Genomic DNA, 27,958 nt, shown 5'->3' with positions numbered 1-27,958 from the left:
GCTAGGAAAAAAAAATCAGGCCTAAAATTACCGGTGGCGCTCCCTCCCCCGGGGATCCCCTCCGCTTTCCGAAGAAATAGGTCCGAAAGCGCTCAGCTGAGCCGATTCGACCCGTTTTCGGCTCTTCGATTTTTTCTCTTATTTTCTTTTTTTTTTTTCTTTTCTTACGGAGTTGCCCGAACTGTCTGGGCTCGGACTTCCTGCCAGTGAGGTCGAAAGCCTTCCGAGCGTCACGACGTCACTTCCCCCCTCAAGTAAGGTCAAATTACACCAGCGCTGAAACAAAGTCTGAGTGGAGTCGACTCCTCTTCTCCTCTAAACACATAAAATAACGCTCATTTTGGCGATTTCGACACCCCGGTGCTCGGAATTTGCCCTTTTAATAACACCGAGAAGAAGCCACGTTTCCGTTTCCTTTTTCATGACAATGGATCAATGAGTAAATTAGCAAGATGGCAGCAAAATATATAAATAAATAAATAAATGTGGGATACGTGTAATAAAAAATACGAGTACAAAATATTTACATTTAAAAATAATATATTCACGACAATGGTATTGGTAAATAAATAAAGCTGTTAATTAAGCTAATAATGGCAAGGAATTAACTGCTCAAATTTTCTCAAAAATGGAATGGGAGAATTTGTTGTTTTTTGTGTGAATAAAATGCTTTGCAGATAAATAAAATAAATAAATAACAAGAGATTCAGGAGCCCAATTAGAATTTGGGAACTAAGTAGCCTACGTTTCACGTGACAGTTGCTCAGTTGCTGACTCTCACTGATTTATTTATTTATTTACCTATTTACCTTAGAAGACAGGTTTGTTATTACAGTCATATGAACAGGATTCTAATAAGATTTGGATTTGCATATTTTATCATAATAAATTATCTTAGTAGATGGAGTTGCTAGATCTTTTTTTTAGTAATAAACTTGGATAAAAAATTGATGAAGTTGGGTACCTTGGTTATAAAAGTGTATGTTTTGCTACCTTAATTAGAGTAAAGATAGGAATAGTATTTAAATTGTAATAATAATGATAATATTATTATTATTATCATTATAATTAGTACAATTGTAATACCATTATAATAACTTACAATAGTTAATAAAGGTTGTAACTATGTAATACAAAATTTATTTAAAATAAGCTATAATTGTGTGTAGAATTGTTTGTCTACTTTTTTAACCTGGATGCACAAACATGAATGAGTCTCAGAGTGTATTAATAATACTATTTAACAGGTTTAAAAATAATTAAAAAAAAATACATTTATTCTGCAGACGGTGGAAAAGGTCGCCATGGAGATATGCACCAGCATCCGGTGAGGTCATTTACGCTGCCGTGGATTTCCGGTGAGGTCGTGTTTACACGTTTACAGTCCGAGCGCGTCAAGCGGAGGATTTATGGAGACCAACTTCATCAGCATTTAGAGCCTAAATCTGTGGAAAACCACTACAGTACCAGTTAAAAGTCAGAAACGACCCTAAAGCATGACATATATGACAAGAGCGCAGTGATAAAGTGAAGAGCAGCCGTTTCAGTGTGAGTTTAGGAGGAGGGGTGATTCGCTGAACTGAGGCTTTCAGATGGGGGAGGTGAGGAAACTGCAGAAGAAGTTGAGGCAGATTGAGAACCTGGAAATCAAAGTTTCCCTGACTCCAGAAGAGAGAGTAAAGGTACAGACCCCAACTGCGTCTTCCTCTCGTTAAAAAAAAAAGATGAAGCGGAAGGCAGCTTCATATTCGCCAGCTTGTTGTTCGAATTGTCCCGTTCCACCTTAAATGGTGCAGCAGTTACATGTAACGTCTGCACCATTTAAGGTGGAACGGAACTATTCGTACAAGAAGCTGGCGAAAGGAAAACCGACTTGTTTTGATCATAATGATGCTTCTGGCTCAGACTCTGTGTAACTAGCGCCCATGTCCATGACATAAGACCAAATCCTGTTTCTGTCTCTCCTCATCGGCCCTGTAATACTTTCTCACGTAATTAGAAGCTGAAACGCTCTTTTCTTTCACTAATTGTATTTTTCACAAAGTGGACTGACTGCTTACAGCTGCAGGCCATTCCGCCTTGTTTTATTAGTCTTATTACAGCTTTCCGAGGTAAATGAAACCAACAGAACTCTTAATTATTCTTCTCAACATGAGCTCTAATGATTCTGCTTAATTCAGTCACTGCACTTTTATGTGGTCTCCCTCAGTTTAGTGCATGGAGAGGTCATAATTCACACTCTCCACTCTTTCAATGTCTCTCTCTCTCTCTCTCTCTCTCTCACTCACTCCCTCCCTCCCTCTGTTCTTTTCTGTTTCCCTTCCTCTGTCTCTCCTCCCACTCTTTCAAACTCTTTCTCTCTCGCTCTCTCCTTCATCCCCACTCTTTCATTCTCTCGCTCTCTCTCTTTTTCTCCATCCCCACTCTCTTTGTCCTCTCTTTCAATGTCTCTTTCTCTCTCTCGCTCTCTCTCCTTCATCCCGCCCCTCTTTCATTCTCTCTCCTCACTCTCTGTCTCTTTCTCTATCCCCACTCTCTCTCTCTCTCTCTCTCACCATTCTTTCAATGTCTCTCTCTCTCTCTCTCTCTCACCATTCTTTCAATGTCTCTCTCTCTCTCTCTCACCATTCTTTCAATGTCTCTCTCTCTCTCTCTCTCTCTCTCGCTCACTCCTTTCCTCCCTCTGTTCTTTCATTTTCTCCCCAATTTTCACTGTCTTCCCCTTCCTCTGTCTCTCATTCTCATTCTCTCTCCTCACTCTCTCTCTTTCTCCATCCCCACTCTTTCTCTCTCTCTCACCATTCTTTCAATGTCTATCTCTCTTTTTCTCTCTCTTGCTCTCTCCTTTTCTTCATCCCCACTCTTTCATTCTCTTTCCCTCTCTTTCTCCATCCCCACTCTTTCTCTCTCTCGCTCTCTTTTCCTCCATCCCCACTCTTTCATTCTCTCTCTTCTCACTTTTTCAACGTCTCTCTCTCTCATTCTCTCTCTCTCTCTCTCTCTCTCTCTCTCAAGGTCTCGAAGAAGGCGGAGCTTCGCAGCAGATTGGCTGAGCTGCTGCTGCAGCTTTCTGGCCCCCAGCAAACCCACTGCATTGTGGGAGAAGAGGAGGATAAAATGAAAAGACAAGTGTAAGAATGAGAGTCGGGGGAGAGAAAGAAAGAGAGAGAGAATGAGAGAGTGAGTGAGGGTCAGGAGCGTGTGAATCGCAGCTCAGTGTGCCCGCAGCTATTCCGCCGTTCTCTCTCTCTAGTCTAGCTGGTATTGATTGGACACAGTCACGCATCTTTAACGGCACTGTACCTTCCTCCACCTCTCTCAGCGTCACTCCATCAGCGCTCAGCGGTGGACGTGTAATAGCAAAGTTATGTAGCCGTTTCTCACGATTGACACCTTCGCCAGATCCATCATGTACAGACAGAGCAGTTAGTGGTGAAATCATATTTACTGAATCATATTGAATCTTGGTGAAAATTGCGATTTTATGATTCATTGAATCATTTTTGTGCATGTTGAATTGTACCCAAAGACTCAAATCAAACAGATTTTTTGTGAAATTTGAGTTTTTTTATGCACTGAGTTAGCTTAGTGCATTTTTGATCTAAGAGAATCTAATCAAATCGACTTTTGGTGAAATTGGAGATTAAGATTCATTAAATTCATTTTGATTTAATTGATTCAGTCCATTTTGCATTGTGCCAAATGAATCAAATCAAATTGATTTGTGGCGTAATTTGCAATTTGACGATGCATTTCTGTTCATTTTGAATTGAGCAAAGAAGAATCAAATGAATCAAACTAAACTGTGGTAACATTTGAAATGTCATTTTCATTATTCACTAAATCATTTCAGTGTATTTTGTATTGAATCAATTTGAATTTTGGTGAAATTGGAGATTTCAGGATTCATTGAATTAATTTTGATTCAGTTGATTCAGTCCATTTTGAATTGTGCCAAAAGAATCAAATCAAATCGATTTGTGGTGTAATTTGAAGTTTGATGATGCATTTCAGCGCAGTTTGAATTGAACAAAAAAGAATCAAAAGAATCAAATTAGATTGTGGTGAAATTTGCGATGTCATACTGAATTGAATCGTTTCAGTGCATTTTGAATTTTACTGAAAGAATCAAATCGAATCACAGTAAAAATGTAATTTTTCATTATTCACTGAATCATTTCGGTGTATTTTGAATTGTACCTAAAGAATGGCGCTACAGTGTGAGCTTTATTGATTCATTGATTCATCTTATTTTGAATTGTATTGAATGAATCAAATTGAATCAAGTGCTGGTGAAATTCGAGATTGATTTATTTATTTTTTTAAAGAACTGATTAGTTGTGATGTTAGAGATTTACACCCCTGGTAGCAGTGGTTGCTGATGTTTGTTGTTGTTGTTGTTGCTGTTGTTGTTGTGGCTGCAGGGAGGATGCAGCAGAGCATCACAGAGGTCACACTCCAGCAGTGAAGGTGGCACGTGAAGATGACCACCAGAAAAAGGAAAGTAGAGAAGACGGCGGGAAGAAGAGAGAAAGCGGAGGACAAACACAGAACATCTCAGACAGCCCTGGACCACCAGACCCAGGTCACACACACACACACACACACACGCACACACTTTCAAGCTAGGTACGCCGGTAGCTCACTCGGGGGCGTCCATCTCCGGTTCCGGAGCTGGACGTGTAATTAAAATTTGACTGTGGGCCATTCCGTTTCTCTCTTACTTCTGGAGTTAAAAACAGAAGTGGCCTGAGGCCTGACGTAGGTTAACCCCTTAAACCATCAGCTTATTATTCAGTCGTTAATATTAATGTGATCAATAACCCCAAAATCAAATTCACGCAGTTGTCCCACTTAACCCAAATTTAGCCCGTCAGCTGCATGGCTAATGTAGTGAAGGAAGCTTATAGCCACCAGGTTAGCGCTGTGCAAATCATCACACTTGCCTCAAAACGTGTCCAGTTAAATAACCTCAGATAGATTTTGCTTATGTGGTTTCATTTTAAGGATTACTTCGCAACTCGAGGCAAGTATGTAATGATGCTAATTGTTGTACACAAGCTTTTATTACTTGTTACGTTATCTTAGCATTTCCAGTGAAAAACTCAAGGAGCAAAGCTTCACCAAACATGCCTTGGCTTTATTAAAAATGCATCTGTATTTGGGTAATAAAGACAGTATTAATCATAAAATAGCACTGAAATTTCTCACTCCCAGCAGAGTTTGTCCTGGAAAAAAAAGAATATTCATGAACGTCGCATTAATGCATTTTGAAACAGAACTCTTCAGTTATTTATTGTAAAAATGTTCAAATAACTTAGTAACTACTATGAATTATTCAGTATCTACTATGAATGTTTTTAAATTAATTACTATATACTGTGAATTAATCAGTGACTACTGTAAATTGTTCATGTTTTATGAAATATTTAGTAACTACTATGAATTATTTAATACCTACTGTAGATTATCCAGTAACTGTTATAAATTATTCAGTAATTACTTTAAATTATTTAGTATCTACTATGAACTATCCAGTAACTGCTGTGAATTATTCAGTAACTTCTATAACTGATTTAGTATCTACTATGAATTATTCAGAAATTACTATGGATTCTTCAGTAACTACTATGAATTATTCAATAACTACAGTAAAATATTTAGTAACTACTATGAATAATCCTGTAACTAGCATGTAATTTACATTAATGATTTTACATTATTTAGTATCTATTGTAAATTATTCGGTCACTACTATAAGACCAGCGTATTTGGTCCTTTAGAGTTAAAGGGGTTAACTAGTGTCTGTGTTCCCATCCCAGACTCCGAATTCAGATCCCTCAAAGCATCCTGGGAATCAGCCAAGTTTCGCCTCAGGACTCTAGAAGGTCACAGTGACATCGTCACCTGCGTGGCTGCTGTGGACAACCTCGTGATTTCTGGCAGGTACCGGGAGCTCTTTTCAATCTGTGAGCGAAATTATGCGATTTGTGATGCTAACAGGCTGTGAAATTACTGAATTGACGGCACCTTATCTCTCCCTCGCGCTCTCTCACAAGTCGCGATACAACGGTTAAGGTGTGGCACGTTCCCACGGCAACGGAGCAGCGCAATCTGGGGGGTCACAGCGGCGGAGTCACCTGCCTCAATGTGCCACCCGCAGAGTACTGCAGGAGTCTAGGTAAGGATGTACACTTACACATAGGCCTGAGTCTGGAGTCTGTAGGGCTTGAAGCAGCTCTAAATAATGTATTCCGGGTCTAAGAGATTCTTCTCTGCTGGCAAAAATGATTGGCTTTTACAAAAGTCACCCCATCACAGCGCAGGGTAAGCAGAATGTGCTATGTTTGTATTTCCCAAGAATGTCGCTGGGTCCTCTATATTATGAGGCTGTTTATAAAGCTTTACTTATACAATAGTATTGGGACACCCTTACTAATTATTGAGGAGGGTGGTGTAAAGCGCCGCCACTGGACTCTGGAGCCGTGGAAACGTATTCTGTGGGGTGACGAATCACGCTTTACTATCCGTCAGTCTGATGGACGAGTCTGGGTTTGGCGAATGCCAGGAGAACGTTACCTGCCTGACTGCATTGTGCCGACTGTAAAGTTTGGTGGAGGAGGGATGATGATATGGGGTTGTTTCTCAGGGGTTGGTCTAGAACCCTCAGTTCCAGTGAAGGGAAATCTTAATGCTTCAGCACCAAGACATTTTATACTATTCTATCCTTCCAGCTGTGTGGGAACAGTTTGGGGAAGAACCTTTTCTGTTCCAGCATGACTGAGCCCCAGTGCACAAAGCAGTTCCATAAAGGCCTGACTGGGTGAGTTTGGTGTGAAAGAACTTGACTGGCCCTCACAGAGCCCTGACCTCAACCATATTGAACGCCTTTGGGATGAGCTAGAATGGAGATTATGAGCCAGGCCCTCTCGTCCAACATCAGTGTCTGACCTCACAAATGCTCTTCTGGATAAATGGGCAAAAATTCCCACAGACACTTGTAGGAAGCTTCCCAGAAGAGTGGAAGCTGTTAAGCTGCAAAGGGGACCAACTCCATATTAATGCCTATGGATTTAGAATGGGATTCATAAAAGCTCCTGTAGGTGTTATGTGTAGGTGTCCCTATACTTTTGTCCATATAGTGTATCTATAAAGGCTACTTATAAAGTGAATCAAACACTGATATTTATTGTAATGCCATTCAGTAGTGGGCAGTATACCGGTTCATCTGGTTGAAGTTCTACCTCGGGGTTGAGTTTTATTAGAACAGTTATACTGTTGAGCCACAAATAAGTGCAGATAAGTGCGACATACAAACAGTGTAAACCCTGCAAATGTTAGCCTGTTTGACCTGTTTTGGTGTTTTAGTAACGTTTCGAATGAAAATGAAAACACAGCAGAGCCTCGATCACCTCCCGCTGTTTAGTCTGTTGCATATGAAGTAGTCCACTTTGTTTTCGAGGGAAATGAGGCCATGGTCCGGGTTTTGTTTGTGAAATCAAGCTGTGGATCAGCTGGTACTGAAGCATAAATGACTGTAATGTTTTCCAGCAGTGTCTGATGGTTGGAGGCATGAATACGTGACGCGCATATGAGACAGATGACTTGAGAAATTGGACAAAGCTGAATTTGGCTTCTTATTTCAGTTTCCAGTTCCACCTTAAATGGTGCATCAGTTACCTTGAGGTGCCTGCACAGGTGCCAGAATGTAACTGCTGCTCCATTTAAGGTGGAACGGAAAATGCAAACAATAAGCTGTTGAATAAGAAGCCGACTTCAGCCTTGTGCAGCAACATCACTGTCTTTGCCAGGCCCACAGGGCTGATGTTAGACAGCAACAGAAACATAGGTTGTTTATATATTGTTCAACTTTGCTTTTAAGAGTTACATTAAAAAAATGTTTCAAATTTATTTTGGTTGTTAAAATGGTTTTTATTGGGCATCCCAGAGTAAGAAGCCACCTACAAAAATAGGTTTACTGCAGCATCTAAAATATGAAGGACCTGATCTGCCAAAATGAAAAATAAATAAAAAAAAACGAATGACTCAGTAAATTAATCAATAAACAATAATAATAAAAAAAATCAAGTTTTATGTTGTAATTGATTTTTTTTATAAAATAAAGTATATATTGCTTAATTTGATTGGAATTAAACATATATTTCCTTTTTTTCTGCAGTTATATATTTCTCAATTTGTTTATTTCTGTATTATTAATATTTTTAATAACATATTTTTGTCTGTATCTATATTTTTAACTATTGTTCGCTTTATTTATTGATTCATTTATTGATTTATTTCTTTATTTTTTCATTAATTCATTTATTTTTTCATGACTTCATTTATTTATTTCTGTATTTCTTCGTTCATATGATAACGAGGGGGCGTGTTTTTCACATTCAGGCTTAGCAATCAAGACCAGGAGGAGAAGAGTTTATTCAACTGTTCTTTCACCAACTCCATAAAGAACTGCGCGGACAGACAAACATGCCGATAAACACCTTTCGATGATTCCACAGGCAGTGTGTGAGAAGGGCGTTTTTGGCCATACCGCCCACTACTCATACATTCCTGATACAACCCAAAATGTGGCTATGAGAACACAGTTCTGCCGAGAGAGATTGTTCTGTTCATCTCCAGTATCAGGCCGATAACAGCCATATCAACAAGCTGCTTTCTAAAGCCGCGCTTTCCAGACATTATTCATTAAAGCCAAGCTGTGCAGGATTTTAAGGGGTGTTTTGTGGCAGGGGATGGCTCACGAAAAATCTAATTTTCCCTGCTCAAACGCACCTCGCTCAACTCAGCAGTTTATTATCAGGTTTAATTGTTATGACACAGCAAACTGTGCTGGAATCCAGCCCTCATTTCCCCACCCCGCTGTAGTGTTTGCTATGGGAAGAGTCTTCTTCAAACTCGTTGTTGATAACACTCCCTTATACTGAGCAGTTAAATTCTTCAAAAAACACAGTGGTGGAGTTGATTTTGGAGCTTCTGAATGGGGGAATCAGGTGGATTTGAGTAGAGCTGCAATAAAGTTCTTCAGGACAGCCACCTGGAGCAAAAGCAGCGACCCATATTGTGTAAAAACGAATTATTATTGCTTTTTCTTTTTTAAAATAAATGAGTTTGCTGTACTATATAAACACTGTTAATATTGGAAAACATAGCATTCATGCCCCAGTTCATGTAGTCTGTATATGGAAAATAAGCCCATTATGAATTCATGTTGGTTGTGAAGTCACATCCGTGAAAACATTTGTATATGATGGCCCATTCAGCCTGCAGCACTTTAGCCACGCCCATTTGTGCTGAAGTGCTGTGGAGTGTTGTTCCTGCACGCAGTCTTTATCAAAGTTATTGGAAAGAAGGGAAGGGAGAGATCGGAGGAAGGGAAAACGATTAAACGTTGTGCTGTTTCTGGCTGTCGGGAAGCAAAAGAAAATCTCTGCAGCCTTCCGAAGGATCCAAAGTGCTGAACGTTGTATTATATCATAATTCTATGCAAAACTTTTAATTAAATTACATGTTTTGTTGATTTTCCATGTAAAAATAAGTTTATACATGTTCTATAGGCTCAAACTTTAATGCTGATTAATATGAGAAACTTTGATTTCAGCATTATTCAATATATATCATTATTCAGTAATCCAGCTCAAATGTTGCAGTTCCATATTTCCACCAGAGGTGTCTCCAAATCGCCAAATGCTGTAGCGTTAGTTCAGAAGTTAACTATTAGCTACAAAAATGTAATTTAACTTAATTTTAGTCTATTTTAATGATTGTCCGAACAAAATGATGTCATCAGTTTTTTGAAATATCTGGATTATTCTGTCGTTGAGATGTAAACAGAGTCATTCAGAGTGATTTGATGTGAGGTGGTTCATTGTAGAGAAACATACTGACCCAGATTTCTTTACAGTGGTGCTGATAGGAACCAGGAGTCGCAACATCTACAACACAAATATAGCCATTTTACTTACTATCCAAAACCACCAGTGACCCTACACGTCTTCTCTGAGTTTTTATATGTGATGTTGATAATGATAAAATAGTGATAAATCTGAAAAAAAAACATTTTCTTAGAAAATATGTCTTTCTGTGAGGAGCTTTCAGAGGCAATAAACTCTTCTGACGTCTGGTTCCTATCACCACCACTGTAAACAGTTCTGACTCCAAGTTTCTCTAGAATGAAGCATTTCAAGTCAAACCACCCTGAATGACTTTGTTTACATCCCAACGATTTAATTACGCAGAAAATGAGTGAAATTGATGGAAATTCCCCTTGAAACCTCCTTATGGTGGTGATAAATTGTTTAGCATATTAGACTAGGACAAGCCTGATGTTTGCTTCAAGGTACAGAATACTATTATGCATGCATATTATTGCGTGCATAATTACTGCATACATGCATAGTTGCTTATTGATATTGAATGATATAGAAAAATATGCTGCAATGTTACATTTTTCAGCCCTAAATAAGCGACGTTTTGTTGGAACAGCTGGCACTTACATATGTACTAACAACTGCAGCTTGTCCATTTATTTCTCCACCCACCTCCCCTGTCCTGTCTGCACTTTCTCTCCTCTCCTCCTTTCCATCTGTCCATCTCTTTGCCTGCCTTTGTCTGCCCTTTCTTCTTCTTCACATTGCTTTTATAATCATGCTCTTTGGCAAACTGCCTCCTCTCTCTCTCTCTCCCTTCCTCTTGCTCTGACTCTGTCCCGCTGTAGCATCTGCTCTGCGTCTGGGGGAGAAGGAAAGGTTCGTTCTGAGCGGCTCCTCTGACTGCTGTGTAAGAATATGGACGCTCAGCTCTGGTGAGTCATGCTCAACTTTTTAAACACTCATGCGTGCACATACGTGCTGAGTAACTCGGCCTGTGCACTTTTCGGTTCACAGTGGAACAGAACGAAATCAGCTCTTAATATAAGTGCACAGCCATGCAACACAACACACATAAAAATGTTCATTTAATAAATTCAGTTTATTAAATATACTCAGTACTGTGCAAAAGCCCTTCATTCATTTCATCTCCAGTCAAACAGCTATTAAGCAAAGGTTATTTTTCAGCATCAGGAAAAAAAGCACAAAGCATATTTAACAGAAACGGAAGCCTCAACAACTAAATATAGTTTTCAGAATTCAGTGTGTCCACACTTTTCCTTTATTACAGCTTCCGTTCTTTTCACGAGACTCACTTCGGCTTTTTAAAGAAACCTACAGGCATGTTTTTCCATACCTCGAAAGTTCAGACTAACAAGTTATGGGTAGCAGAGTCATTAGGGTGGAGGATGTGGAAAACGATTAAACGTTGCGCTGTTCCTGTCTGTCAGGAATGAGATAAATCAGTAATTTGGTATAGTGAAATTGGTACCACCTCTAGTTGCCTTCCAGGTTCAGTCAAACATCCTGCACTATATTAATAAGAGTCCTTTGGCAAGACTCCCAACACTACTACCTTTGCCTACTACACACTTAAAGAGATGGTTTTTCAAGGGTCCTTTAGTTAACCCTATGTCGAACCATTAGATCTATATTAAAGTAAATTAAATGGTTCTTCAGATTGAAGGAGAATGTATTGTATGTGGTTCTGTATAGAACCTTTTTGAAAATGGTTCTATAGCAACAAAAATGGTTATTCTATTATTACTTGAAATTGTAACAGTAGCAGAACTCTTCCACTCTTTCCAAACATGTTATACATAGGACCACACACAACTCATTTTCCATCAATCTGGAGAACCATTTTACCATGCAAATAAACGTTTAAGCATGAAATCGTTCTAATAGGACTCATGGTTCTAAATAGAACTATTGCTTTTATTAAGGAACCCTTGAAGAACCATCTTTTTGTGTAAGAAATGACCAAATTGTTAACTGCTCTGGATGAGAGCGTCTGAAAAACACTGTAAATGTAAATAAACGACTGCAGCCCTTTAAAGGATCCACATTCTGAAAGGAGTTATTTTTCTCTGACAAATATACATAAAAATGATGATACATATACAGTCGTGTACAAAACTTTGAACACCACCAATCAAATGACATGTTTTGTTGTTCTTGGTGAGAATAAATATGGCATATTTCTGCTATTTTTAATGCATATATTATTTTAACACATTACAAAAAAAAAACGATAAAATATAAAATGCGCCATAACTTTTGCACAGGTTGTGTTTTATTATTAACTTATTTTTACTTAGAAAATCAACAAAACGTCATTTGTCCAGGGGTGCCAAAACTTTTGCATATGACTGTATATAAAAAAAAAAAACTCATCAGAAATTTTCTACTGTGATCTCAATTATTGGCCGTACCACCCACTACCGTCTTACTGTCTATGTCTCTTGACAGTGTAAGTGTAAATATTACATGTATGGTAAGTAACTGTGAATATGCTGTAGATGATGCTGTTGATGTTTATTACAGTGAAATGTGCATCATGCCGTACGTGTTTGTGTCTCCTGGCAGGCCAGTGCGTGAAGTCAGTCTACACCTTTAACACTGTCACAAGCATGTGCTTCATAGCGGCTGGGGGGGGCTACGTTGCGACAGGCTCAGGTGAGGACGTGTGTGGGTGTACAGTTTCGTGTATGCTGTGTGCGTTCGCTCTGTCAGCGTGTCAGCGATGACCGATGTGGCTGTGTTTGTGTGACAGACGCGGGGAAGCTGCAGGTGTGGGACTGGCTCTCTCAGGAGAACCGTCAATCAGTCAACGCGCACCTGGACTCGGTCACCACGCTACAGGTGGGCGGGCGCCATGGCAACGCCGCCGGGCTGGCACGCGGGCGTCTTCTCTGCCTGCTCGTTAGCACGGCATCGATCCAGCACATATCAAATTTTAATATTCCGCTCCTGCAGCTTAAAGCTCAAACTGGGCTTGAAGGCTGGTCCTTAGAGAACACATACAGAGTCAAGCCCTTATGTAAACCTCCCTCTCCCCACGTTTATCATTTATTTATTCTCAATGATATTTGCACTACCCTTTAAATGTTGGAAATCAATGTTTTCACGGATATAAAACTGATTAAGTTGCAGAAAAATGCATAAACTGACGCTAGGATTTTAATCCTCTGCAGCTTCACAGGTTCCACCAGGGTTCAGATAGTCCTTATTAATAGAAAGCTGTGAAAAATGAAGAAATGTTAGAGACGTTAGATGCGTCTAGAATGATGAAGGGAGCTTTAGATGATTTGAAAATGACTGAGAAAGCTGTACATCAAGAATGGTGTTATAATAGAATTAAATAATGTCATGAGAAATGTCTGATAAAATTAATATCCAAAATGCATGTTTAATATAATTAATATCCAGAATTAATTTCTGAAACAAATTACATCCAGAATGATGTTTTAATAAAATGAATATCCGGAATGATATTTTATAAAATTAATATCAAGATTGAATTTATAATAAAATTAATATCCAAAATGCATTTTTAATATAATTAATATCCTGAATGTTTTACTAATAAAATTCATTTCCAGAATGACATTTTTATAAAATAAATATCCTGAATGATTTTTAATAAAATTAATATCCAGATTGAATTTATAATAAAAGTAATATTCAGAATCATTTTTGAAATGAAATTAATATCCAGAATGTTGTTCTAATATGGTAACATCCACAGTGAAGTTCTACTAAAAAATAATATCCAGAATGAATTTCTAACAAATTAATATCCAAAATGGATTACTAATATAATTAAAATCCAGAATGAATTTCTAATAAAAATTTATATCCGATTTTAAAAATAAAATTAAGAATGATAGTAATTTTAATATCCAGGACGAAGCTATGAATGAAATTCGAATAAAATTAATATCCAAAATGAATTTTTTATATGATTAATGTCTAGAATGAATTTCCAATCATATTTATATACAGATTTTTAAAAATAGAATTAATATCCAGAACAATTTTCATCAAATTATGGAATTAATTTTTAATCAAATTAATTTCCAACATAAATTTGTGATAAAATTAATATCAAGAGTGTAGTTCTACTAAAATTAAAATTCAGAAGTTATAATAAAACTAAAATCCCAAATGAAGTTCTTTAAAAAGTCATATCCAGAATGAAGTTCTAATAAAAATGAAAAACAGAATGAAATACTGCTAAAATAAATATCCTGAAAGTAGTTCTATTAAACGTCATTGCCAGAATGAATTTCTGATAAAATTAATATCTAAATAGATTCACATTTCGAAAGCGATCAAATCTCAAGGCAGATGCTTTAACAAGAAATTACAAATAATAATAAATAATAACACAAATAATTATAACAGAATTGCTATGTAAAAACTACTTGTTGTTCCCAATATAATTGAAAAGTACAAAATATATGTCCAAAGTTTTGTAGACTTTGTAGACCTGCTTGTTTCTTATTAATGGGGATGTAGCAGTAACAACCTCCACTCTTCTAGGAAGGCTTTACACTAGATGTTACAACATTGCTGTGAGTATTTGATTGCATTCAGCCAAAAGAGTATTAGTGAGGTCAGGTGCTGATGTTGGATGATCAGTTCTGGATCGCTCCAGGTCATCCCAAAGGTATTGGATGGAGCTCCATTGCTCCAGTGAATGCAGTTCCACTGCTCTACAGCCCAAAGCTGGGAGGCTTTATACCCCTCTAGCCAGCGCTTGGCATTGGGCATGGTGACCATAGGCTCATGTGCAGCTGCACCAGAGCGTCCCATTCTATTAATTCTATTGGTATCAATGCTTTTCCTTCAGTAGCTGAATTCAATCATTAGAAGGGGTGTCTTTGATGCTTTTGGACATATAATGTCTTTGTTTTATATATATATATATATATATGTGTATATATATATATATATATATATATATATATATATATATATATATATATATATATGTGATACATGAATGTTTATATTATTCTATACAAATCAGTGATTCCAAACTTTTGAATGATATGAATGCAAACCTCAATGTCTCTCTATTTATTATTTATTTATTTATCCTCAAATTTATTTATTTATTAAGAGTTTGAGTTGTCATGGAAACGCATTGGCACTGACCCTCCCTCCCCCACAGTCCCAGGGTCCTCTGGTGTTCAGCGGCTCGGTGGACGGCAGCGTGTGTGTGTGGGAGGTGTGCGACGGCGGGCCGGAGCCTCTCCGCAGGCTGCAGAGCTGGGGGTCAGAGGTCACGTGCTGTGGCGGGGGCGAGGAGGCCGGCGGGAGGCTGAGGCTAAGCGCCCGCGGTGACCGCATCTTCCTGGCCTGCGGACGAGCCAGCATCCGCGTGCTCAACTGGAGGACGGGTCTGAGTTTCTTGCCAACATTCCAAACTAACATAATACTTTAATTAAAGGAATAATTTGAGGCAAAAATCTTCAGTAAAAATGTACTCAGTTTTCCCACTTAACACAAATGCAGTCGATCGGCTAAGACATGTGTGGCGTCCCAAGTTTGCCTCTTTAGTTTTGCACTGGAGCTATGAGGCTAATGTAGCTAACAAGTAAGCTTAAGCCTAAAACCTCACACACTTACCTCAAACTGTGGTAAAGGAACACTTCTTATAGTGTATTTTGAAGTTTGGAGGACCTTTTGAAAAACTACCACTGCTTTGGGGGGGATTTTTTGGGGACATGCTGTCTTTTTTATTTTTGCCCGTTAGCTGGCGAATAAAGACACTGAATGCTACTGTGAGAAAGCTGAATATCTTAGCCGTATAACTGCAGTAACTGTCTTCAAGTCATCATTACAAAGTAGGAAATGGATTAAATAAGCCAAAATATCAACAATATACATTAAATATGGGCCACTCAGAAATATCTTGTCAGCTGAAAAAGACAACAAGCTATGCTACTAGCTATTAGCAAGGTTACTGGCGATCTAGTTAGATACTGTAGTTCTTTTCTCTTGCTAAAAGGGTAAAAAGATTTGTCTCTTGTGTCCATTTTGTTCTGAAAAAGCTAGAATCGCTGTTTTATTCATTTTTTTGATCAACTGAGGTAGAAATTATACTAATGCTAGCTAATTTATTAGCCCACAGATTAGTGGCTAGGGTAGCAGTCAGCATTGGTCCACACTACAAGGATTTACAGTTTTCTTTACAAATGTGTTCAGTGGCCAAGGTAAGAGTTACAATATTGCTAATTTAGTTATATTTATTAACTTAGTCTGTAGATTAGCATATAGATATAGCTTCCATTACTTGTTAGCTACATTAAATCCGCAAGATTTCACCCCACTCCCTCAGAAAATCGAAATTATTTGTCTCGCTCCCATCCGCAACCAAAACGTTTTGTTCCGCTCCCACCCGCACTGTGCGGATGAATGGTTGCTTTGCAGTTCTTTAGAATGACTTTATTCACTTTAACTGTTTTACTGTTATCATATATATATATATATATATATATATATATATATATATATATATATGATTTAGTGATTGTTCTCCTTTATTTAGGCTATTCATTCATTTGTGGGATTTCTCTTTATGCATGCTTCGGCCTGCTCCTGCCTGCAACAGGCTGGTTTCCCTTGCGCAACACTGAAAATTACTCCTGCGCCACAAGATATTGTGGCGGGTCCCACAGGCAATAGAGTGCAGACCTCTATTCCAGACCCCCAAACATGTCTTGGCTGATCGATTACATTCGGGTTCAGGTGAACATTATGTAAATTTGTATTTTTTTCCCTTTAGAGCTGAAATGTCCTCAATTGCAGCATGTTTGAGCCCCAGGTAATGGAAGCTGAACGTTACCTGCGAGCATCTTTGCAACATACTCAGTGCAGCTACAGTTTCCCAGTCATTATCCTGCCAACCTGTCAGCTCTCCCAAAGCCTCCCGTCAGCACCAGGCGTTTAGTCGACATCTCGTTTCATGAAACGCTTCTTGTGTGTTTGCCGTGCTGAATCCTGTTATGTTTAATGTTTCGCCGCCCTCGGTAGACTCACATTTGTTCTGCGGCCCCGAGGCTGTTTAACGGATTTATTAATGGAATGCATCATGGCTGGGCCCATGCGCTCGCAGCAGCTGCGCTGAAGTCCCAGCGGCTCGGGGGGAAAAAAAAAAAGAACGCACTCAGAAGAAAGCCTCCTCGCTCCGGGGCAGCAGGAAATTTCAAAAACATCCGGAACGTTCGCGTCTTAATCCTGTCTCTCCGGAGCGAGCCGGGTCTGGGGATATTTCTTCTGAAGGGTGTTGTTATCCCGAAATCTGTAAACAGTTACACCAGATTAATCAAAGTTGCTGGCAACACGTGCAGTAGACTGTGATGCGATGATCTCATTGGGGGATGCAGGGTGCACTAACGATGGCACTTCATCATAGCATGCTACATTTAAGAGAAGGAAAAAAAAAAAACACTACGTTTAAGGCAGGGGAGAAAAAAGTGAGGCTAAACAGCTACTAGAGAACAAATGACAAAGCAAAATAAAAAAAATCCTGTGTTTTTTTTCATGCTGTGCTTTATTTAAGCACAAGGGATTTAGTATATCGCTGCTGTCGGAACAACGTATTTCCATTTTTGTCGATTTTCAGTTTTTGACATAATTTGAAAATGTCCATTGTTCATGACGAATGGACCAAAAGAAACGGCCCAAAATTACTTAGAAAAAAGTCTGGTTCCATTGACTTACATTAAAAGTAAAGTATGTTTTTTCCTTTTCCTGTAAAGTTGTTATTTTGGAGATACGAGATTTTATTCTGACAGCAGTGATATAAAGAATATTCAACCTTGTGGGTACATCTGTTACATATGAGATCAGCAACATCAGATATTTTTCTGTTTTCTACCTTTTGACTAACTTTGTATATATATTTAGTAACATGCAAAAGTTAGTGACCCTTTTATTTAATATTCCAGTCAAATCAGCCTTTAAGTACGAGTTATTCCACATCAGGAAAGAAGCAGAAAAACTACATTTAGAGAAATGCAACAACTAATACAGTGTCGTATTTTTCAGTATTTAGTGTGTCCACTCTTTACCTTTATTACCACTTCCATTCTTTTCAGGAGACTCGCTTTTAGTTTTTCCAAGAAATCTGCCGGGATATTTTTCCACACCTCCAAAGTTCAGTCTTAGAAGTTGGTTGTATTTTCTGCTTCTCACAGTCCAAATAATCCCAGACACATTCTCCAGTTTTGGATTTTTTTCCCCACTTATTGACCTTTGACTTTCTTTGCTTTGACTTTATCTAATATTCTCAGAAATACCTCCTGAAAAATGAACTTGTTCTTAGTGGCTGTTTTGAATGGAATTTAGATAAATGAAGAGTAGTATTTGACATTTATACAGTACTGTATGCATAAATTTAAATTTTTTCCTCCATCTTATGTCTGTATCACTGCTTTCGGGACAGAACCTCGTATCTCCAAAAAGGTAGCTTTACAGAACAAGGAAAAACATTTTCCTTCATCATTTTTAATGGAAATTAAAGGGTTTTTTTTTTTCAAGTAATTTTTGACTGTTTCTCTCGGTTTATTCATCATGACATTTCAACACAGCATAAACGGCAAACGACTTTTACAAATTAGCTCAAAAAATGGACAACGACAAAAATGGAGATATGAAATTTTGTCCCAAAAGTGACGATATGTATGATGTATTATGAACTTGAAAATTTTGCCTCCTGACTGTGTTGCCTCTGTTTCTATTTTGTCTGGTTGATTTTAGGCACGGTGAGCAGGTTAACCAATCACAGCAGCAGTGCTGGTGTCACAGATTGCGTCAATCAAATACCAGGAGTTCTGATTGGCTCCAGCTTTGACCTCACCACTGGAGAGAGTACGCTCAACTGTAAGTGAATGTCCTCGAGAAATTTTTGGGAGAATATTTGAGAAGGCTGATTCTTTGGTTTAACCTCTTTCTTTCTTTCTTTCTTTCTTTTTTCAATTCTTCTGTCAGTGTTTTCTCTTCCTCAGTGCAAATACCTTGTCTCGCTGACCAGTTCAGATTTACCCAGAATCCTCTGTTTTGCGGCATGGCTCACACCAAGCGGAGGTCATCGCTGGGTCACTGGGGGTCGCGATCTCACAGTTTGGGAACAGCTTCAAGGAAATGTCAAGAAGAGGTATGCTGCTAATAGAATTAACTCACAATTCTCCTCCCACTTTGTTCCCCCACCACATTGCTCCACACGCACTAACCCAAAAAAGCGATACTTCAGCCAAAAATCATATATACAGTTTTCCCAGATCACTTGCTGCAAGGAAACTGTGGTGCTGGTCACAGTGTCAGAGAATGATTCAGTTTGCTGGAAAAAGGAGTAAAATTATGATCATATTATTGTTTTTTGCACAAAAACGCTTACCGCATAACAAGACTAGTCCAAATGTTACCTACTGCATATTATAAATATTATAAAACTGATTAAAACAAAAACATATTTGTTGGCTTATAGCTTGGCTGCTAACAACAATTATTTTAGTAGTCTTTATTGCTGCTGCAGACATGAAGCCAAATGTTTGACAGCAGTTTGAGTTAAGCTGGAGGTTTATCCTCTATTTCGAACTTGAGCGATGCGGCACAAGCGGCAAACCGGAGCTGCATCACAGAGAGGGCAAAGAGCATTTATCAGTCCATATTTCCATTGTTTTCTCATAATGAATAACAAGCAGATGCCTTTATTGACCGTCAAATGACTCTTAGAAAACTGTGTAGTACCAAAAAACGTTGTATGACTTGTAACAATGGCAGAACCTTTTTTGGTGCTATGTAAAACCATTTTCAGAAGGTTCTTCTTCTTTACAGCAGGTCTTACATCATGAGGAAGAGTCATTAACTCAGTTGTCGTGGTTCTATATTTTCTCCAGCATACAGTCTTTGCGTTGAAGTTGAGCCGCAGTCTCTCGCCAGTGTGCAGAACAGCAGGTGGATGTGTCACCACAGGGTTTTGTTAAATTAAAATTTTATATGCACCGCAGATGAACATTTGTACGGACATTCGGGCCAGATTCATATAACTTGGCGCTAACAGTGCTACACAGCGCAAAATGTGGCGCACAGTAAATAAGAGCTATTCATAAAGGCCTCTTTTCCACTGTCAGTGGAAGTCAAATGCTTCTCAAGGCCGTACTGTGCTGCTCCGTGCTGTTGCGGGCTTGTGAGACCGGTTGTGACTGGTTCCATCTGTTGTGCCGCTAAATCGTAGCTGGGAAATACTAAAGAAAACTACATAAACGAGAAAAAGCTACACACAAAGCACCCAACACAAGGCACATTTGATTCTGCCTATCACTCCAACATCAGTCTTATTGTTTATCTTCTTAACAGTTGATATTTGAGTATCTGTTACTGAAACTGAGCCTTTACTGCGGTGAGTTAAACCTGTAGCCGACTAACTGTAATTGTAAAGAAACCTTCCAGCTTCTTTACAGTGGTGGTGATATGAACCAGGGGTTGCAATGTCTACAACACAAATATAGCCATTTTATTTACTATCCAGAACCACCAGTGAACCAATACGTGTCTCCTGAGTTTTTATATGTAATGTTGATGATGGTAAAATAGTCAGAAATCTGCCAAAAAAAAAATTGGGGACTGTTTTGCCTTAAAACACCCTGTATGTACCCCTCTACCTCGTATATATTTTGAAACATGTATTATTCTCTTAAACATCAGGCAGTGAATTCATAACCGTTTCATGTAGTAACTTTCTGTGAGGGAGCTTTTAGAGGTGGACGTCTGGTTCCTATCACCACCACTGTGAACAATTCTGACTTGGTAAGTTTCTCTAGAATGGAATTTCGCACCAAACCACTCTGAATGACTTTGTTTAATTATGCAGAAATTTTGAAAGTTTGATGGAATTTCCCTTGAATGTGTTGCACTTGTGAAGTCTAATTCCAGTATTTACCATCTAGAAACCCTCCAAGTGTAGCTGGTCAGCCTAGACATGTTTGATGTCTGACGTTTGCTTCTTTAGTTGCATTGGAGATGTGAGGCTAATGTAGCGAGCAAGTAATGGAAGCTTATGTCCACCAATAAGCATCGTGCAGATTGCATGCTCACTGTATACATACTGTTATCTACAAAATGCATAGCTAAAGCAATATTAGCAGCCATATGTACATCTGTTTGTATAGATAACAGAATGTCATACAGTGTCAGAAGCTACATAAGCAAGTCTGTAACTTAATAACTTTTTATAACTGATTTAGGCCTGCAGCTTGTGCAATACACTCTCAGAAATAAAGGTAGTAAACTGTCACTGGGTCAGTGCCCCTCTTGTCACTGGGGTGGAACCCTCAAGAGTACATCTCAGTACCTTTAGTCGGGGAACATAACTGAACCGTGATCCATTTAAATTATATTTTCTAAGTTGCATTAACTCCACACACCCCGTCTCGTCTCCAGGCTTTTTATTTTATTGTTCTGTTTAATTTAGGTTATAAAACGGTACAAATACAAACTTTAACACTAGAAAAAACTTATTTAAGGTTCACAATTGGACCTTAAAACCACTGTTGTACCTTTTGAGGGCACATTTACATTGTTTGCACCTTTATTTCTAACAGTGTTGCTGATGGCTATAAGCTTCCATTACTTGTTAACTACACTATCCTCACAGTGAACAAGCAAACTTTTGGCACTAAGCATGTCTTGGCTCGTCCACATTTGGGCTAAGTGTTTAAATTGTGGCCAAACTATCACTTTAACATTCAGCAATGTTCCCTCAGCCGAAAGCTCAAATATTACAGTCACCCTGCAGCACAGAGACAGTCACTAAATCACACATAATGAACTACCTGCCGTCTCTATTACTGCGTGTCGTTCCCACATATTTCACTCTCTCAGCTACTAATGGCGATCCAATAATTTAGTCGATATGACCTTTCAGAAAGCGCGGGTTACGTGTTCATCGAAAAAGAAGGATCGACTGAAGTATCGACAGGCGAATAATATCCAAGCATAGTTAAAACAAGCTGTCTGGGGATGCACTTTTAATAACTCTGTCGTAGCAAGTACAGTTAGGATTTCTCTGCTGACAGTAATAACTTTGAGCTTTGTGCTCATTGACGGCACGGTGATGTGGCAATAACCGCCAGCGTGCACGCTCATGTGAGTAATGCTTCATTGGTGTCATCTTGACATTTCTGTATTACACATACAGTACATATTCTCATTAAATGGCTGAATCATTGAGCGCGAGGCAGTAATAACAGTATAGTTGCTAAAGTGTAAGCACGCTTTGAGGACACGCAGCAGCCTTCGTGGCAAAGGTGGGACGACTGTCATAAAAAACAGCCAGTTCCGGGTCAAACTGGTCATTTAACACTGCTGTTGTTCTTTTAAGGAGCCTATATCTAGCATTTTTTCTTTTGTTATTTTTTCCACTTATGTTTTATATCTTTGTTTTTGGAACAAAACCTTGTATCTGCAAATTTGGGACTTGACAGAAGAACTCATACTCTAGTTTTAATGTATGTTAATGTAACCAGATATATTACAACTAAGCTTGGGTCAATTCTGTTGGTCCTTGCGTCATAAACTTTACCCACAATGCAAAGGGCAACTGACATGTTTAAATTCTGTAAAAAAAATGAAAAATTACTGAAATTCGAGATGCAAGTGAAGAATATAAATAGGTTTAGGTTTGCGTAGATAGATGTATGAATATATATATATATCAGTTTTTGACCTAATTTGAAAGTACCTATTGCCCTTTACATTGAAGGTAAATGTCATGATGAATAGACCAAAGGAAACGGCCCAAAATTACTTGGGGAGTCTGGTTCCATTGACTTACATTAAAAGTAAAGCATGTTTTTTCCTTCTCCTGTAAAGTTATCATTTTGGAGATATGAGGTTTTATTCTGACAACAGCAGTAACAGCTATAAATATATGTATACACACTGATTTTTCACAATCATAAAATCATTTAATTTACACTTTTCAATTATGTACAAGGAGAAAACCATAAAGCAGTGCCATTCCAGCAATGTCTAATTTAGAAATCTGTTTTTTTAAAACCGCACTATGATAACGCTCCTCATATGTTCACCAGACATGTTATAAACGAGGAGACTGACCGCTGGTTGAAATATGAATGGGACAGCTCGTAACTCTCAACATGTCGTCTGTATACAGTGTAAGTCCCGCCCTTCAGGAATCAGAGCCAGTCAGCTTGCTAGTTACGCCATGAGCAGGAAAAGCCCCCCCCCTCGTTGTGGAGATGTGCACAAGCACATTCGCCAGAACAGCCCGAAAAAGGACGTTTTTATTTAGCCAAACACTACAAACTGTTTATGAGGTTTTTGTCTGGTTTTATCAGTGATTTCAAACGTGTTTGAAACAGTAATTTAACCTTCAGTTTCGAATATTTAGGTCTCTTCCCGTTCAACGAGACAGGGGTCTGGTCTTGTATGGCTCGAAATAACTGCCTGGCGGCGTTGCAAAGATGGCCGCCGAGTGAACAGACTTTCGTATAAGGACTTTGTGTTCACCATGGGAGTTAGCTATGTTAAGCTAGCGGAGTTAGCTCAGCACTATATGGGATTTTAATACCAGCTCTAGTTTAAATACAGACATTTTTAGCTCATAACAGACATGCAAGTAACATTTTTTACTTCGTGTGTCTCAGTTATCAAGTAACACTTCATTTGAGGGCTTGAAGCCTGTCTCTTATTATTGTAGCGATAGCCTGGTAGCTGGTTAGCTCTCTGCCTTCTGCTTGGCCCACTACTGAGGGCAGAATTCAGTTATAGAGGGGATTTAACCTGTAAACAAGTTAAAGTGAGTCTGTAAGCAGCAACCAGTGATGTTCAGCTGGCAGTTCATCGTGCATGTATTCACAGAAGCGCCTCAGAGACATTTAATGGGATAAAACGATAACTAATAAGTTAGCACCCTTTCTTTGACTTCATTAAAATGGTAGCAAATGACACTTCCACTCCCAAACCGGATATTTCGGCCATAATCTTGAAACAGCAGCCACGTGAAAAGGTGTTTATGTAAATACATTCGTTTTTATGGCATCACAAAAGCAAATTCAAAGCTGGCTGTTTTTGCAGCTCAGTTTCCATATATGGACCACACAGATGGGAGAGATTGTTTTTTTTTTTTTTAACTTTAACATTACGTGCTACATCAAAAAGAGAATTTTCCCTCTTACCAGAAGTGTAAATCAGCCTAGACATGATTGGTGTCTGAAGTTTTCTTCTTTAGTTTGGGACTGGCTAATGCAGCTAATGTAAAAGAAGCTCATGTAGACCAATTAGCATCAACCACATGCCGAAATCCTCACACGCTTTCCTGAAGCCATTTTGAGTTGTTAAATAATCTCAAATACACTTGCTGATGTGGTTTCTGACACTGCATGAAATACTGTTATCTGTAAACATGGATGAAAGTGTATGATAAGCATAACATCATCTGCATTAGCCTCCAGTGTGCAAAACGAAAGAAGCACACTTTAGATGCTAAACATGTCTCGATCAGCGAACTACACTGGGGACAATGGGAAAGTATGACCTTTGTATACCTTTATTTATGACCCCTGTCTCTTTAATACAGTGAACCACTGTCTTTAACTACGTGACCCAGGACCTTCTTTTCTTAATGGCTGTGTTCTGCTGTTTTAATTCCAGGGGTGATGTCACTGTGAGACGAGACAGCCGATTGGACAACTCGCTTTCGGAATCAGACAGAGACTCGGAGGAGGAGGAGAGTGAAGGTGAGAGAGAGATACAGCAGGACACGTTAAAGGGATAGTCTGGCTATTATCTTATTTGAGGATCTGAGCTCCTTGCCAACATCCCATGCTGATATGATATTTCATATTAAAGGAACCATTTATATTACAGTTTTCCTCCTCACCACAAACATTGTCGATCTGCCAAGACATGTTTTGCACTGCTGCTACAATGCTTATGTTGCTAACTAGTAATGTAAGCTATTAGCATTGTGCAAACTCATATTAGCATCATCACACTCTTGCCTCAGACCCCACAGAGGTGGACAAAAGTGTTTTAGCTGTATGCAGTGTACTTTTGTCCATTTTTATAGATAACAGTATGGAATACAGTGTCAGCAACCACATAAGCATGTCTATTAGTGATTACTTAACGAGAGTTCCACCGATTTTTTAAAAGTTTTCTGCATAATTAAACGGTTAAGAGGTAAACAAGGTCATTCAAAGTGTTTTGGTGTGAAATGGTCCATTCTAGAGAAACTTACCGAGTCAGAACTGTTCACAGTGGTGGTGATAGGAACCTGACGTCCACCTCTAAAAGCTCCCTCACAGAAAGGTATTAATGAATTGGTGATGAATATGCTGCCTGACGCCTGAGACACTGTTTTATGAGAGTTTTGAGAAAGTTATGACCTGAAACATTTTTAAAATTGTGTAAATTTGTGGTGGAGCGGTACAAGCAGGCAAAAAATCTTTTTTTTTTTTCAGATTTATGAATGTTGTACCGTCATCAACATTACATATAAGAATTTAGATGATGCGTATAGGTTCACTGGTGGTTTTGGATAGTAAATAAATAATGGCTATGTTTGTGTTGAGACCCCTGGTTCCTATCAGCACCACTGTAAAGACATACAGATAAAGACATCTGAGTCTCAACAATGAACCGTTTCACATCAAACCACTCTGACTTTGTTTACATCTCAACCACTGAATTAGGCAGAAATGTTTAAAAAATCCACCATACTGGCAGGGTTCATTCTTTGGTCTGGTCCCATTTCTTTTTTTACCCCTACCCCTTGTTTTTCGAGTGTCCCTGTCGGTGGCATTCAGCCACCAACAGATGTTCTGTCATATTTAACCAGACAGGATTCATACGATCATTGTTTTAAATCTGTTACTTACGACAGTGTTTTGGGGCCACCGTTAAAAAATAAAAATAATAGACTTCAAGAATAAAATCATATTTTTAAAAATAAAATCATAATATTTTGAGAATAAAGTCACAATATTTTGATAATAAAGTCATAAAGTTACAAGAATAAACTCGATATTTCGAGGTTAAAGTAGGCTTATTGAAGGGGGGGGCTGATACAACGCGTAGGGGCCTCAGTTGCTGTACTGGTGAGGATTATTATCATATTATTCTCAAAATATTACGATTTTATTCTAAAAATATTATGACTTTATTCTCAAAATATCATACCGTACAACTTTTTATCTCAAAATATTATGACTTTATTCTCGAAATCTACTATCTTTAATTTTTTTAACAGTAGCCCTGTTTAGCAAACACTGCTTGCCTGGCTAGTTAGCAAACTAATGACACTATTACTGCACTGTACAATAATAACCCCCCAAAAATCCCCATTTGATCACACGTGATTACACTGAAGGGGCAGTCAATCTAAAGTCTTTATAAGAAACAGATAAACACCAATCTTCTGAAACCTCGGCTAACAGCACTAGCCCGGTCACAGCACAACGTCTTTCACCTCATACATTTTAGCTGGAAAACAACACGTTTTTAAGCTAAAATGCTGATTGGTGGTGGTAGCATCACTGCGTACCTTACCACAAAGCTTAGATTTGCTTCTTATTTGCCAGCTTCTTATTTCTGCTCCACCTTAAATCTGCAGCGGTTCCATTCTGGCACCCATGAGCTGTTTGTGAAGAGTAAATAAGCTGATTTCAAGAGTAATAAATCCACTAAATGAGGTTGAAAGTTTTATTCTGTTAAAGCTGTACAATTAGATCTATAAAATGGGCTTGATTGACACTGAGCAGTGCTTCCTATGTGCTGGTTAACTAGAGCTGCGTCTGAAGAACTGAATGAACCTCCCACTCTCATCTGCTTTTCTTGATTTTGCTCTGGTCTTTGATCTGGTAGTCATGTAGAGCCAGATGTTTCTCAGCTCTGCTAACATACTAAGTTACTCCATGGGCTTCAGATCAGACAAAATCAAAGAAAGCAGGTAAGGAAGGGAGATTCTTTCAACTATTGTTAAACAGCCCAGGTCGACTAAGCCTGCTTTCACACCGGCAGCGACGTGTCAAGACAAAGCGGCCGGAGGTCATTCATTTTCGATGAGAGCTGGCGATTTCCGGCGTCAGGAGGCGGCGCGAACATTGGCGATGCGAAGTGGCCGATGTGACGAAGTTCAGCGGCGTCCAACTTTATGCAAATAAGGAGTGAAGAGATGTTCCGATTACCAATAGGAATTGAGCATTGAGCAGCGTAGCACGCGCTTTATCTCTGCCACTGTGAAACGATACCCTCCTTTTTTGGTTCCTAGATTATTGTTCCTACTAGAGATGGAATAATGGCAGCGGTGGTGCTTATAGACAGTACTCACAAAGACCAAATACGGTTTTCCTCACATACTGACTGCACAGACACGGGGATTAAATAAAAATAAGCACACAAGCGATTCCTCACCAGGATTTTATTTTTAATTCATCGGATTTGTGCTTAGCATCAGTGAAACCATGGCAACCAACAGTCGAGTTCAGAAACACCCACCCAGAGATTTGGGCAACGAAAGGCGAAAAGTCACTGCCGGTGTGAACGCAGGGTAACCCTGCCACAATGGCGGATCACCCATAAAAGCATGTCATGTTTTTAGCTGGATTGTTCCTTTAATATTGAATCAGAATCTGTAAACTTGTCAGTCCAAAACTGTTCCATAGTAAGTGGTACTTGCCTATTTGTTTTCACAGATGCTGATGAAGACTCCATTCCCCAAGATGCATCAGACACAGAAGAAGTGGCTACTACTTCGTCCTGGCTACGATGCGTCCTCCAGTGAGGGGAGGGGGGGGAGTGAGAGAGAGACTTGGACTGAAAATAGAGAAAACGTGGGGTGTGAAGTGTAACAGATTGAGTGAGTGGTGACGGGGCAGAAAGAGCGGGTGGACAACAGATTGTTCGGCGTGTAAACGTTGTGTCACGTAGCCAATAAAAGTGCCATATTGTGCCCGTGTCTGTGCGTGTGAAATTATTTATCACGGCTGGCGTTTCTGTCTGTAAATATCCGCAGCTCTCTCCATCGCTCC

General features: G+C 38.9%; 2 protein-coding genes across 9 annotated transcripts in view; one reads left to right on the top strand and one right to left on the bottom strand.

Annotated features, from left to right (window-relative positions):
• znf384b (zinc finger protein 384 b) overlaps positions 1–212 on the bottom strand; it is a 29,159-nt gene extending 28,947 nt beyond the window's left edge. For 5 of the 8 annotated variants that reach the window (XM_036594531.1, XM_036594566.1, XM_036594601.1 and 2 more), the window contains exon 1: positions 32–212. The gene's annotated coding sequence lies outside the window, so the exon portion shown is untranslated. The remainder of the gene's footprint in view (positions 1–31) is intronic. The other 3 variants (XM_036594548.1, XM_036594584.1, XM_036594617.1) reach the window with 2 other exon arrangements.
• Positions 146–27,879, top strand: si:ch211-154o6.3 (uncharacterized protein LOC563854 homolog). The gene is made up of 14 exons (XM_036594629.1): positions 146–254; positions 1,287–1,682; positions 3,016–3,131; positions 4,425–4,585; positions 5,823–5,946; positions 6,060–6,181; positions 10,736–10,822; positions 12,477–12,566; positions 12,664–12,752; positions 15,070–15,298; positions 18,663–18,785; positions 18,894–19,059; positions 24,579–24,664; positions 27,623–27,879. The coding sequence occupies exons 2-14, from the start codon at positions 1,593–1,595 to the stop codon at positions 27,709–27,711; spliced, it is 1,572 nt and encodes a 523-aa protein (XP_036450522.1). The 5' UTR covers positions 146–254; positions 1,287–1,592; the 3' UTR covers positions 27,712–27,879.
• The last annotated feature ends 79 nt before the right edge of the window (positions 27,880–27,958 follow it).

This window comes from Colossoma macropomum, unplaced genomic scaffold, assembly GCF_904425465.1.
Source record: "Colossoma macropomum unplaced genomic scaffold, Colossoma_macropomum, whole genome shotgun sequence".
Classification (NCBI taxonomy): Eukaryota; Metazoa; Chordata; class Actinopteri; order Characiformes; family Serrasalmidae; genus Colossoma; species Colossoma macropomum.
Note: the sequence above shows the minus strand (reverse complement) of the source record. Positions and strands in the feature narration are given on the sequence as shown.

Excerpts from the sequence above, each read along its gene's own strand:
- si:ch211-154o6.3 (XM_036594629.1), top strand. The coding sequence starts at position 1,593 with ATGGGGGAGGTGAGGAAACTGCAGAAGAAGTTGAGGCAGATTGAGAAC. Across the intron at positions 4,586-5,822 it reads CCCTGGACCACCAGACCCAG|ACTCCGAATTCAGATCCCTC; the intron begins GTCACACACACA and ends TTCCCATCCCAG. Across the intron at positions 12,753-15,069 it reads ACTCGGTCACCACGCTACAG|TCCCAGGGTCCTCTGGTGTT; the intron begins GTGGGCGGGCGC and ends CCTCCCCCACAG.